General features: G+C 40.0%; 1 protein-coding gene across 1 annotated transcript in view; it reads right to left on the bottom strand.

The window, feature by feature from the left end:
* Positions 1-9,967, bottom strand: part of LOC132822093 (NUAK family SNF1-like kinase 1) — a 38,150-nt gene extending 28,183 nt beyond the window's left edge. Inside the window, exon 1 of the mRNA XM_060835118.1 lies at positions 9,284-9,967. Coding sequence (XP_060691101.1) covers positions 9,284-9,505 — 222 coding nt within the window. The 5' untranslated portion in view covers positions 9,506-9,967. The remainder of the gene's footprint in view (positions 1-9,283) is intronic.
* Positions 9,968-13,352: the final 3,385 nt, after the last annotated feature.

The following is a 13,352-nucleotide window of genomic DNA, read 5'->3' as shown; positions in this document are numbered from 1 at the left end:
TTAAGGTGAGAGGGGAAAGATTTAAAAGGGGCCTAAGGGGTAACGTTTTCACGCAGAGGGTGGTGCATGTATGGAACAAGCTGCCAAAGAACATAGTAGAGGCAGGTACAATTACAACATTAAAAGCATCTGGATGGATATATGAACAGGAAGGGTTAGAGAGATATTGGCCAAATGCTGGCAAATGGGACTAGGTCAGATTAGGATGTCTTGTCAATGTGGACAAGTTGGACCAAAGGGTCTGTTTTCTATGCTGTACAACTCTCTGACTCTATATCACTATATCCATTTAGTTAGATATTAATTAAAGTATGATAACTGCATGTGAAAAATGATATGGAAACACAATTGTTGCAACCATCCAAGAGATGTTTAAATAGGGAACCAATTTCTCTTCCTCACCTGGTGGTAACATTGCCCTGAAAAGATGATGATAAATTTTCTTGCTGACTGTTGCATTCTGTATGGCTAAAGCACTTGGAAGTTGATACAACTATTCATCTTACTAAGTCACTTTACTTGGCAATTAGGAGCCAATTACATTTGTATGGGATTGGAGTCACATTTTGACAGAGCCAGAATCAGCAATGAATGATATCGAGTTACGTATTGACAATACAGTGTAAGGACAGCAAATTTCCTCCCAACTTAGTGAACCAGTTGATTTTTTTTATCATATCCATTAGCTTCATGATCATTTTTGCTCACTGACAGCATTTTATTTACCATGTTATTTTAAAGAAATAATGAATTCAAGCTCTCAACATAACATAGTGTAATTTAATTCATATTGTTTGGGTTATTAGTCCAAATCTCCAGATTACTAGTTCAGTAACTTAAAACCACATGCACGTAATTATATTGTCATCAAACACAGAACTATACACGCAACAAATGCATGCCTATGCACAAATTTGACATGAAGTTGTATGTGAAACATTTTCAAAATTACCTAAAATATGCAACTCTTTACCAGAGTTTAGGTAGCTGAAGGTTTTTCTTCTGTAACTAACCACACTTTTACCACACTCAATGCAAGAGATGTCTCTACAGGGAGGTTTGCTGCAGTGAAATGGAAAATATGTTAAATTTGTTTAGCAGCAAGCCACAGTTACATAACTTCAGCATCTGTCTGGAACAGTTTTTTTTAAACTTTTACATGTACAGTGATTTCCACAAAGTGTGGGTGCTTAACGATTTGATTGTGCAATGCCCACAAACTTGCACAAGTTTGGAGCCTGACGAATTAAGCATAGGAATTGGATAGGGATTGAGAGGAAAGACTGAATAACTATATGAGATGCTACAACTGCAGTATAACATAGTTAAATTGGTTATGATTTTCTCCTGTCACTTTTCTTGTGGTCACAACAGAAAGTTTTCTTAAGTTTACTGAGTCTGCTGTAAAACAAAACTTAAGCTTGTAGGTACACCATTATTGTATGTATTTTATGTCCTTATTTCTGACTGTGGGAGAAATGGCATGTGCTGGTCTGATATGTAGGCTTGCCACACCTGTAGTGAGAGTTGACCTGGCTCATTTTCTCAATGGAAGTGCATTCCTGTCGTTTGAATAGGCTACAAATATGGATCACAGCATTCTGCAGAAAGAGATTCACTCTATGATTGTCAGCCATGTTTCAGTTGGCAACACCCTCATCTCTAACCATCTGGGTTTAAGCTAGTGCAGTACTGAGGCAGTGCGGCACTGTCAGAGGTTCTATCTTTCAGATGAGGTATTAACTGAGGCCTCACTCGAGTGGATGAACATGATTACTTGGCACAGTTTTGAATAAACAGCCAGAGAGTTCTCCCCAGAGTCATTGTCAATATTCTTTCCTGAATCGCTCTCTGGTCGTTATCATATTCAGAGTATGGTAATTGCTGTGAACAAATTGCCTACCATGTTTTCTACTTTACAACAGTGACTATACTTCAAAAGTACTTTGAAACATTTGAAGGTTGTAAAGAAACACCATACAAATGCAGGTCTTTCTCTCTTTTATTGTCCTTAGCTTAGACCATTTTGTGGTACTATAGGAGGGAAATAGACTCAAGCCAATCCACTTCATGTATTGTCAATAATATTTTGTGCTATATTTCTAACTTTGTATTTTAAAATTTCTCCCATCACAGCTCAATTTTGAAACTCTGAGTCTTGCTGCGTCTGAACTTGAAACAAAATGCCATTGATATAACTTACACCAGAGAATGAGTATACTGATTACAAATATGAATCCAATTGGATCAACAGACTACAGTCTGTGAAAAATCAATTTAAAATACTTAACTGCACACCAACTAACTTATTGAAAACTGAGGTCCAACTCCTGCTGGGCTCCTAAGTGCCATGAAAATTGTTGTGGAAAATTCTAGTGTGAATAATGGAATAACAGATAATTGAGGTTTTGCTGTAACCATACACATTTCACATTCCTAGCAGTGTACCTCAGTAGCAACAATATTATATCACTAGCTATAAGATGACAGTGCAATGGAGCCCAGATGGAGAAAAAGGAAAATGGCTGCCTCTAGGTGGAGAAAACTGGGAGAAGAAATCACCGCTCTCTTGTGCTTAAGTTTTTAAACAGTAGCAAGCTAGAGATAGAGTTAGGAGAAGTTACAAGTTTTGAGCACAGGTTGGGAAAGATAGAAGCCCTAAGAACAAATTTGGAAGGAAACACTAGGATAGGATAGGTCAGGAAATGCTACCAGCTGCAAATTCTCAGACTGTAAGGAGGAGTGGCTGATATGTGCAGCTAAGCCCAATTTTGGGAGCATCAAGTGCACGAAGGATAGGAGGAGGGGTGTAAGGAGTCTGGAGCTCAGACAATTGGAGATCATATGGAATGGATAAGAGCTTGGAGGTTGAGACATAAGGATGGAGTTGGATGGAGGGAATGCTATTGGTTGTAAAAGGGTGCTGTGTGGCAAAATCTATAAGCCCATTGCTCCAGTAAAGGAGATTAAGAAGTCTTAGCTTTCACAGCAGTCTGGTGAGATATATTAGCCATTAAGAATAAATTTTCTAGGGATTCCTGTCCTGGGGAGTTAAGTTGCAAATAATAGCAACCAGCCGGAAGTTGGAAACAATTCTAACCACAAAGATTGAGGGTGTTTGACAAAGACAGAGCTGGAGAAAATATCAGTCTCTGAGAATTGAAATTACAAAAGATAATCAGTCCTGAGACAGGCTGGCAGCCTGCAAATATTGGCTTCAATCCAAAGTCATTAAAACAAATCTGGAAAGATCCCCATCCCTGATACATTTTTAGCAAATTTTACTGGAATACAGTTTCCAAAAATAACGTAATATTGTCTGAGGAAATGTGAGGAATGCAGTTCCCGTGCAAATTAACCTTGTATAGAAGTATGGAAACTGACAACAGGCCAGAAATATTCGCTCATGTTATTGTCCCGGTTGAAAGCACCAACGTACAGAGACTGTCTGGCACTGAAAATGTAGCTGAGTTCTGTAAATCTGAGAAGCTACTAAGCACGTACGCTATGACTTTGAAAAGAGGTTTGTGATTACCTGAATCTACCTTGTCTTCTTTATTGAGGTTGAAGTAGCCATGATCAATTCTTGTTCAACTAAACTAACATAAATATACCAATCACATTTATCTGTAGAAATGCTACAACTTCAATTCAATTTTCTTTTGACTATTTCCAGTTAAGTCACAATACTTTGAAGAAAAATGGTAGCCTGAGCACAATGTTTTTTTTGTAATAAAGTTTTGGAAATTCTGTTGTATGCATTTGGCTAAAGATAAGCAATTGGGTCAGGTGGTCAGTAATTCTAATTGAAGCCAATTAGTAAAATAAGTAATTAATCCCTGACAAAAACAGAAATTTCTGGAAAATGTCAGCTGGTCTGCCAGCATCTGTGTAGAGAAAGGAGAGTTCAGTGACCCTTCTTCAGAAGATGCAGCCAAACCTGCTGACTTTTTCTAGCAATTTCTGTTTTTTCTTTTGATTTCCAACATCCACAGATCTTTGATTTTTTTTTAAATTAACCCCATATCCCAAAACTATGGAAATAACTGGAACTATTAATTCAAGTTCATGTACTCCATTCCATTAGAGGAGTACAGAAAAAACAGTATTTTAACACAGAAACATAGAAAATAGGAGCAGGATTAGGCCACTCACCATGTTGAGTCTGCTCTGCAATTCTATATGATCATGGCTAATCATCCAACTCAGTACTCTGTTCCCACTTTCCCACCTACCCTTTAATCCCTAGGCCCCAAGAACTCTATCTAACTCCTTATTGAAAACATTCAATGTTTTAGCCTCAACTACTTTCTGAGGCAGAGAATTACACGGTTCACCACTCTCTGAGTGAAGAGACTTCTCTTCATTTGAGTCCTAAATGGCCTGCCCTACATTCTTAGACTGTAACTCCTGATTCTGGACTGTTTGGTTATTTGGAACATCCTTCCTGTGTTTACACTTTGTAGTCCTGATCTGTAGGTTTTTATGAGATACCCTCATCCTTCTAAACTCCAGTGGCCAGAATACTGATCCGCTCTTTTTTCTTAATATTAATAATTTTGATAAAGTTTGGCACCAAGCAACCCTATCAAAACTGTGGTCAGTGGAAATCAAGGAAAAACCATTCTAAAAGTCCTGTTAATGTAGCAGTACAGTACAGTTTTGATTGGATCTGTTTATTGTGGGATAAGTTAGCTCTATCTATAGCTTGGTGCTTCTACCATTTAGCATATAAGTAGTCCTGTGTTGTTAGAAAGAGAATTACAGGTTTTTGAACCAACAATACTGAAGTTACAGCAATATATTTCTAAGTAAGCATGATGAGTGACTCGGAGGGGATCTTGCAGGTACTGGTATTCCCATGAATCTGCTGCCCTTATCCTTTTAGGTGGAATTGGTTGTGGATTTAGAAGGCACTTTCTAAGGATCTTTGACAAACTTCTGCAGTGCATCTTGTAGATAGCATCCATGATGGAGTGACTAACTATTTGCGGATGTGGTGCCAGTCATGCAGGCTGCTTTGTTCTAGACGGTAAAAATAAGGACTGCAGATGCTAGAAACCAGAGTCTAGATTAAAGTGGTGCTGGAAAAGCACAACAGGTCAGGCAGCATCCGAGGAGGAGGTAAATCGACGTTTCGGGCAAAAGCCCTTCTTCAGGAATAGAGCTCTATTCCTGATAAAGGGCTTTTGCCCGAAATGTCGATTTTCCTGCTCCTTGGATGCTGCCTGACCTGCTGTGCTTTTCCAGCACCGCTCTAATCTTGTCCTAGATGGTGTCAAATGTTTTGAGTGTTATTGGAGCTACACACACCCAGCCAAATGGGGAATATTCCATCACACTCTGAACCAAAAACCAAAGAGCTGATGATGTTGGAAATTAGAGAGAAAAACAAAAATTGCTGGAAAAACTCAGCCACTCTGGCAGCATCTATGGAGAGAAAAGAGTTAACGTTTTGGATCCAGTGACCCTTCTTCAGAACTCCTAATGTATGCCTGGAATTATGGAATTCTCTTCTTAACAGCATTGGGCTGCAGCAGTTCAAGAAGGCAGCTCATTTCAACCTTCTGAAGGTCAACTAAATGACCAATAAATGCTGGCTCATCTATTGACAGCCATATCTCATGTGTGAATAAAAGTTCCAAGTCAAGTTGATGTATGGCTTGCAGCACAAATGCAAATGGTGGTGTTATCATGCACGTGCTTCACTTATTCTTCTAGACGGTCCAGTTCACAAGTTTAGAAGGCGCCATTGAATGAGCCTTGATGAATTGTTACAGTGCATTGTTTAATTTGGTACCCATTTCTTCAACTGTGCGACAGTGATGGCAAGAGTTAATGCTGATGGTGGCAGATAGAATTTTCTGCTGGATTGCGTAAAGTTTATTTAGCTCTCTTGGAGCTACACTCATTGAAGCAAGGGGGGAATAGTCCATCACTTTTGTTACTTGCGCCTTGTAGGTGATTGGCAAACTTTGGGGATCAGCATAGGTGAATTAATTGCAGAAGAATTCGTACCTGCTGTTGTAGCCACGGTATATATGGCTGACCCAGTACTGTTTCTGGTCAGTAGCAACTCCCTAAGATGTTCATTGTGAAGGATTCAGTGATGGTAGTGCCATTCAATGTCAGGGGAAGATTTTCTTTTGTTGAAGACTTCCATTGCCTAGTACTTGTGTGGTACAAATGTCATTAGCTATTCATGAGCCCAAACTTGAATGTTGTTCACTCTTGTTGCAGACGGACATGAACTGCTTCAGTATCTGAGGAGTTCTGATTGTTGTGAAACATTGCACAATCGGTAGTGAACATCCCACTTTCAGTCTTATGATGGAGCGAAAGTCATTGATGAAGCAGTTGAAGATGATTGTGTCTAGGACACTACCCTGAGGAATTCCTACAAAGGAGTCCTGGAGCTGTGATGATTGACCCCCAACAACCACAACTCTTTGTGCTAGGTATGACTCCAAACAGTGGTGGGTTTTTTTCCCAAATTTCCATTGACTGCAGTTTTGCTAGGACTCCTTGATGCTACACTCAGTCAACAACTCCTTTGATGTCAAGAGTAATCACTCTCATCTCACCTTGAGTTCAGATTTTCCATCCATATTTGAAGCAAGGCTATATTAAGGTCAGGCCCTGGCAGTACCAAAACTGAGCATCAGTGAGCAAGTCATTGCCGAGGATATGCTATTTTAAAGCACTGCCAATAGCTATTTCCATGACTTTGCTGAAGATTGAGAATAGACTGATGGGGTGACACTTGGCCAGTTTGGATTTTCCCTACATTATGTTTGTGGATAGGATATACCTAGGCAATTTCCCACATTTCTGCAGCTGTACTGAAATAGTGCAGCTGGAGATGTGACAAGTTCTGAAGCACAAGTCTTGGTCCCAGCAATATCTTTAATGTCACTTCTACACCTCCACCTCCTTACTTAAACATATACAACTATTCATTCATCATTGGTGGATCCAAAGTCTTGTAACTTGACTTTGGGGGATCCGTTATCAGCAAAAAAATGTTGCAGTTCAAAGAAAGGCTCCACTGCTGTCTCCTCGGATAAAGCAGGATTTAGAATTAGAATTAGATTTTATTGCCATGTGTGCTCAAGTACAGAAGTACATAATTTCAGTGAAAAGTGAAATGTTGCCATTTCTGGTGCCATCGTAGGTATAAAGGTACCTATGTACAAAATCTTAGGTACAAAGTATAAAAATAAAGAAACAGAGTTAAAAATTAAACTTTGTAGCCATTCTTAGTATAAACTAGAAAAATAAAGAAATAAAGTTAAAAATTCAAACAGTCTTGAGTGCTTAACCATGAAAGGCTCACACTCCCTTCAAAGGCTCAATCTCCTCTGCTATAGCCTGCTCACCGGGACACCTCAAGCTGCCTGCTCTTGCCACCACCATAGATGTATCAAATGGATTTAGTCAAATATTCCTTATAGTTTAGTCAAATATTATCTATCCTGAAAATAAATGTGAACAACATCTAGTAGATTTGGCAAGGCAAAAGGAAATGCTGAAATTGGTGCTAAATGGAGTATCAACGAGTTCTGGAATATAGACAGTGTTAACCCTGCGAGTAGTAATTGGATGAGTTGTAATGTCTTAAATCATTCGGATTGAAAGCAAACTTACTGTAAGTTAGTCCAAACACAAGCTCATCCCAAAAAAAAGTCCATGTACCTTTCTGTTCAAATCTTTTTAATAGTTTGTGCTCACTGTATTGATTTTCAATTAATTATGTTGAATAATAAATGACTGACTTGATCTGCAACTATTAATGGAAATATATTCTAATAATGAAAATGGATATTGGAGTCATTGAGTAATTATTGAACACCCACATAAGCTCATGACATTTTATTTGAAAATTGTGCAGTGCTGACATAGATTAATGCATGATTGTGTCTGGATATAGAATTGTTTTCCAGTACTTTTATTGTTAGTTCTAATGGCATCAATGTACTTTTTAAAAAGGCAGAAAAAGCAAACAAGGCTTCTCTTTTACCCACGCTCAGGTTAAAGTTTATTTGCTTTTCACCACCTATCACCACACTGGTACATTCCTTGCTAACTCTCTAAACCAGACTTGTTCTCAACCCCATAATCCACCCTAATATAGATAAAATGAAATGCAACTAATCCATGCTGAATGAAGTGGCAGCTGAACCTTACAAATGTTAGAGAAGTGTGGGCAAAATTGGCTTGAATTCCATAGCTGCTGGTCATTGTGTGGGTGAAGTTTGGTCTCAGTAACAATCCCAAGTATGTAAATTAGCTTGCAGTTATGAAGAGGTAGAAACTGTTGTGTGTAAAATGCTGAGTGTAAAACAGGCATTAATATTTTGACATGTATGGGCCACTGTTAAATGCTATCATCTTTATTCTTCACCCACTACCAGAAAGTATTAATCTATGACGCTGCAGGACTCTTTCCAATTCCTTAGTCACCATGATCATTCCAGGCTGCCACTACACTGGAACCACCTCTCAGAGGGTATGTTCCCCAGTGTCTGCTGGGAGGTGGGAGTAGGCATCCAGTTTTTGCACATAAAGTGTGACTGAGACCCAATAGTCTGGAGCTTTGCAACAATGAAGCTAACAATCTTAAATGCGCTCATGCACAAAGTATCAAAAACATCCAGCACTGTACTCCAGCAAAGTGGGGGAATGGGGAGGAGGTAGAAGTGGCAAGGCTATGCACATATAAATACAAACAGAGATCCAGAAAGTGGAGGGAGATCAAGTTCAGTTTGGGACATTAACTTTCAAGTTTGGCTGTGAGGATACAAATGACAACGATGATGTCGCACTGTGCTGTACCCTTCCTTCACAGAGGTGTAATCAAAAAACATGTGAATAACATCCTGGGCATGATTCGAGTTCTAGTCCTCTTACTCTGCTACACCAACTCCAGTTCACTTAACTTGCGTGGCAACTTTTGGAAACAAGATTACGCATATTTGCATATATATTAGGAAACATGCATCCCAGGTACCTCGCTGCTTCCACTGTCCCTCCCTAAAAAATGTGTGCTGTCAGTACTCCCACTGGACTGCCAGGTTTTTATTTTCGGACTTGCTATAACTTCTGAAGCCACACGTGGATCTTTAAACAATTAATGGAAATCCAATTCCACAAAACTCCAGTATTGAAGTATCCCTCGCTGATCCTTCCAAATAACCGGAAAAGCCATGCAGTTTAAGGCAATTGTAAGAAATGTTATCTCCACATTGTACACAGAGATTAATTCAGTAAGATTAGCACTTACCGTCCTGCCGGTCGCAGTCTCCAGTGCTTTCTGGACTTTGCCATAGGCTCCCCTGCCCACTGTCTGCAGGATCGCATATCTGTGCTTCAGGTTGTGTTTATGCTGGTGTTTCTTCACAGTGCGAGAGAATTTGCTGCCTGGAGTTTCTTTCCAGTCCTGCTCCTCGGGATAGTATCTCTCCCTGGTTATCATCTTGCCTTCCTGGCACCTCTCTTTCTTCATCTTTCCCTAATCGCTTCCTTCATCTGCTGGCGGCAGCCTCTCCGGGTGACAGGCAATCACTCGGTTGGAGGATTAGCGGGCTCTTTGCACAGACATCAAACTGACTCTCTCCTCCAGGAGTTCTCCTCAGACAGCTGCCAACGTTTATAAGGTCAGAGTCAGGGAAATTCAAATCAGTTCACAGCTTATATTCAGAAAGTGCGCAGTGGCAGCGGGGGAAGTGATCCTGTCTTGTCAAATGAAAATAACACCCTGGGGAATTACGGATGACCCCTAGATGTCTCGTTCTGTGTCCTGCCCCCTTTATCCTGCTACACTGCCCTCTGTTCACTATGAGGTCAGAATACCTTCATGTGAAGTCAGAATACCTTCCGTGAATGCCCCGAAACCTAACTTTCAAACACGGTCGCAATAAAATTGGACCTGCCTGTCAGCCATCATTACCATTGGCCCGGGTCAGGAATCAGTCCACAGACCGGTTTCAGACACCAGCTCCTGGGTAATATCTCCGCTCGCACCCTTTCCTACAGCTAGACAAAGCCACACAACACCGTCTCTTCCATCCTGCCTTTTATCTTGGCTTGTGTTTGCCTCATGATCCGTGTCCCCGCCTCTTTATCTGCTTCAGTCTCACCATGTTCGCCATCTGTTTGTCAGCCCCGTGTGTTGCTGCTCTCTGTGAGTCTACCATTGTTTATCTGGCAGTAACGCTGCCTGCTGGATCCCCATGCTTAACAATGGTGTTACCACATTCCCAACGTCCATCTGCAGCTATCCCTCTCTCTTTCTCTGTTCCTTTTTTAAAATGATTTGGAGGTACAGGTGTTGGACAGGCGGGGACAAAGTTAAAAATCACACAACACCAGGTTATGGTCCAACAGGTTTATTTGGAAGCCACTACCTTTCCAAGTGGTTGTGGGACATGACCATAGGACACAGAATTTATAGCAAAAGAGTTACACGGAGTTGTAAATGCTTACTTTTGAATTATAACAGCAACTCACTTCGAATCCTTTTCTCTCCAGGTTTGATTTTGTCTCTATTCAAAATGTTATATTTTTGTTCTGAAAGATTTAAATTATGTTTGGTCATGTTTAATTTCTTCCAAGTTGGACCTTTTGTATCCTGATATTTTTATTAATTACTTTTGGTCTGTTTGGTTTGTGGAAATGGGGATGAGAGAAAATTGACCAACAACGATGCTCTGAAAGAGCCAAACACCCTCAGAGCTGCACTTTAACACAGTGGAGATCAAGCAAAATCTAACTGTAAACAGTAAAAGCTGTTTCACTGGCCCACATCGAGTCCAGTTGGGTAGCTTAGCCCCCTTTAACCTATTTGGTTGCCTTGCTCTGTGACAAAAATGAAACATTGCTTGTTTTGTTCATTTGATTTGATTTGAGTTATTATTGTCATATGTACCTAGGAACAGTGAAAGATTTTGTTTTGAATGCAGTACAAAGCAGATCATACCATGGTTCCACTCAACGTCCAATAGCTCTGGGAAATTACATGTCACGAAGAGAAATAGTAATACATAAACTGCATAATTGCGTATATTGCACTATTGTTTATTTCAAGAGAGGCTCCCAATTGGTTTGATCCAGTGGGTGGGGGGCAATTTAGTTTGCCTTTTGATAGCATTTGCTTGTAGATTTCTGATAAACTATTTACACAGGGATTGAAATGGGGCAGACTCCTATCTTATCAACTTGAAGACAGTATCTAGGAAGCTCAGGCATTTTCTATGACATCCTGGGGATTATTGACAGCCAGATACAAACAAGTTTTCTTTTGTTCATCAGTTCGACTTCAAAGCTTTCGTTTCAAACAACTTTTATCTTTATTCTGCAATCTGCATGAAGCTGTCAAAGCTGGAGAGGCAGGATATTCCAAGGATGCCTGGCAGTAAAACCCCACATGTGAAGTCATGAAGTAGTTCCTAAGCTCAGAGATTACTCACCTGTTTCCAACAAGACCAGAATTGCAAAGGGTTAAAGTGTCAACAGTGTGGCAGTGGGGAAAGACCACCATCTACGTTATTTCTGCCAAAGAACAATGGGGGTCTGTTCTGTTGTCAGACCCTCTTGTTAGCTGAAATGTAAATGTATGTAAATAGTGTACATTATAAGTAAGAAATGTCTTTGGCCTTTGAAACAGCAGGGAATGTCAGACTCAAGATTTGTTTTTTTTTGATATGCGAAGATTGTCTAGATCCACTCTAGTGCCTATGTGCATACATTAAGAAATTTTAACGAGTAAGTATATTTTTGCAATAAAAATAAATAAACAGTTGTGGGAGTGACCTAGACATACCATGAACCACTGTGACCAGCCTGTTTTCCAACTTGAATATGGGGGTCTGATGCAGCCATTCAAATCCTTGTAATATTTTGATGGTTAGGCCTGGTGCAGCAAGCCAGAGGATTCCCTCAGAAGGTATATTTGCATATTACATTATGAGTGAAAAAGTCGACCTTGGCTTCCCCTCTCTTCCCTCACTCTGATTCCCTCAGTACCCCTCTCAAATGCACATACTTTCTTTCTGAAGCATCTTCCTGCCACACTTGCCCTACCCACCAGCTTCACATCTTTGGAGCCAGATTTGGGATGAAAATCAGGACTAGTGTATTTAAATGGGAGCCAGGTATTAAAAACAGCTTGGACCATTTATGTATGATTTGAGATGAACCTGATGTTTCCCCTTACTAAACACTCATCCAAAGTTAAAATTGGAGGTTAGAATCGAGATGAATTTTTGTGTGCGGCATGTTATTATTTTCTATACTTTGAGCAAGATAATGATTAGAGAAGTGCAATTGTATTCTTGGTGTACTGGCTGGCTTGTCATATTCATGAAATCTTTATCTCTGCTGTTAAGTGTCTGAGTGCAGTGTGTGCCAACCATTAAACAAACATAAATTAAAACATGCTGTGATGCAGCTGAAAATATATGGATTTATGGAGCTGTAGGAGAGCCAGCTATTGAAAGAAACCACAAAGAAAAAGTTTTTTAAAATCTGCAACTTTAAATTGCAGCGTGACAGAAAATGACTTAAAACTTTCCATTTCCTGCTGCTATAGAAGTGAAGAGATATGAGACAGAAATTGAACCTTTTCCACTCTCAGTGACAAAATTACAAAACAGCTCTCAAATTAGTTAAACAACCTAAGCAAAGAAGAGTGCAAATCTGCTATCAAGAATTAATAATTAGAATTACTACAGTGTGGAAACAGGCCACTCGGCCCAAAACGTTCACACCGATCCTCCAAAGGTAACCCACCCAGACCCATTCCCCTACCCTCTTATCCTATATTTACCCCTGACTAATGCACCTAACCTGCACATCCCCAACATTACGGGCAATTTAGCATGACCAATTCACCTAACCTGCACATCTTTGGACTGGGAGGAAACTGGAGCACCCAGAGGAAACCCACACAGACACAGGGAGAACTCCACAGATAGTTACCTGAGGTTGGAATTGAACCCAGGTCCCTGGCGCTTTGGTGCTAGGAAACAAATGCTACAAACTGCATTAAAGCCTACTGAAGAATAGAAAAGCCAAACAGAAGAGATTCTATATGGCTTGAAGATGCTGTTTGAACCTCACCGCAATGTACTTATGAAGAGTATTTTTTCAACATCTAAGCTTAAGGGGAGAGGGAGATAATTAATCAGAACATGACTGCATGATACAGCTAGCTGAATCCTGTGCGTGTAGACAAGTGAAAAATTACCATCAGAAATAGTATCATCTTAACATGATGATACTATGGGGAACATATTTGCTAAGAGGGTAGAAAATTATGAGCAAGAATGCTATCAACATGTGCAGAAGCTCCG

This window comes from Hemiscyllium ocellatum, chromosome 14, assembly GCF_020745735.1.
Source record: "Hemiscyllium ocellatum isolate sHemOce1 chromosome 14, sHemOce1.pat.X.cur, whole genome shotgun sequence".
NCBI lineage: Eukaryota > Metazoa > Chordata > Chondrichthyes > Orectolobiformes > Hemiscylliidae > Hemiscyllium > Hemiscyllium ocellatum.
The sequence above is the reverse complement of the archived record's forward strand: the minus strand, read 5'-3'. Positions and strand labels throughout refer to the sequence as shown.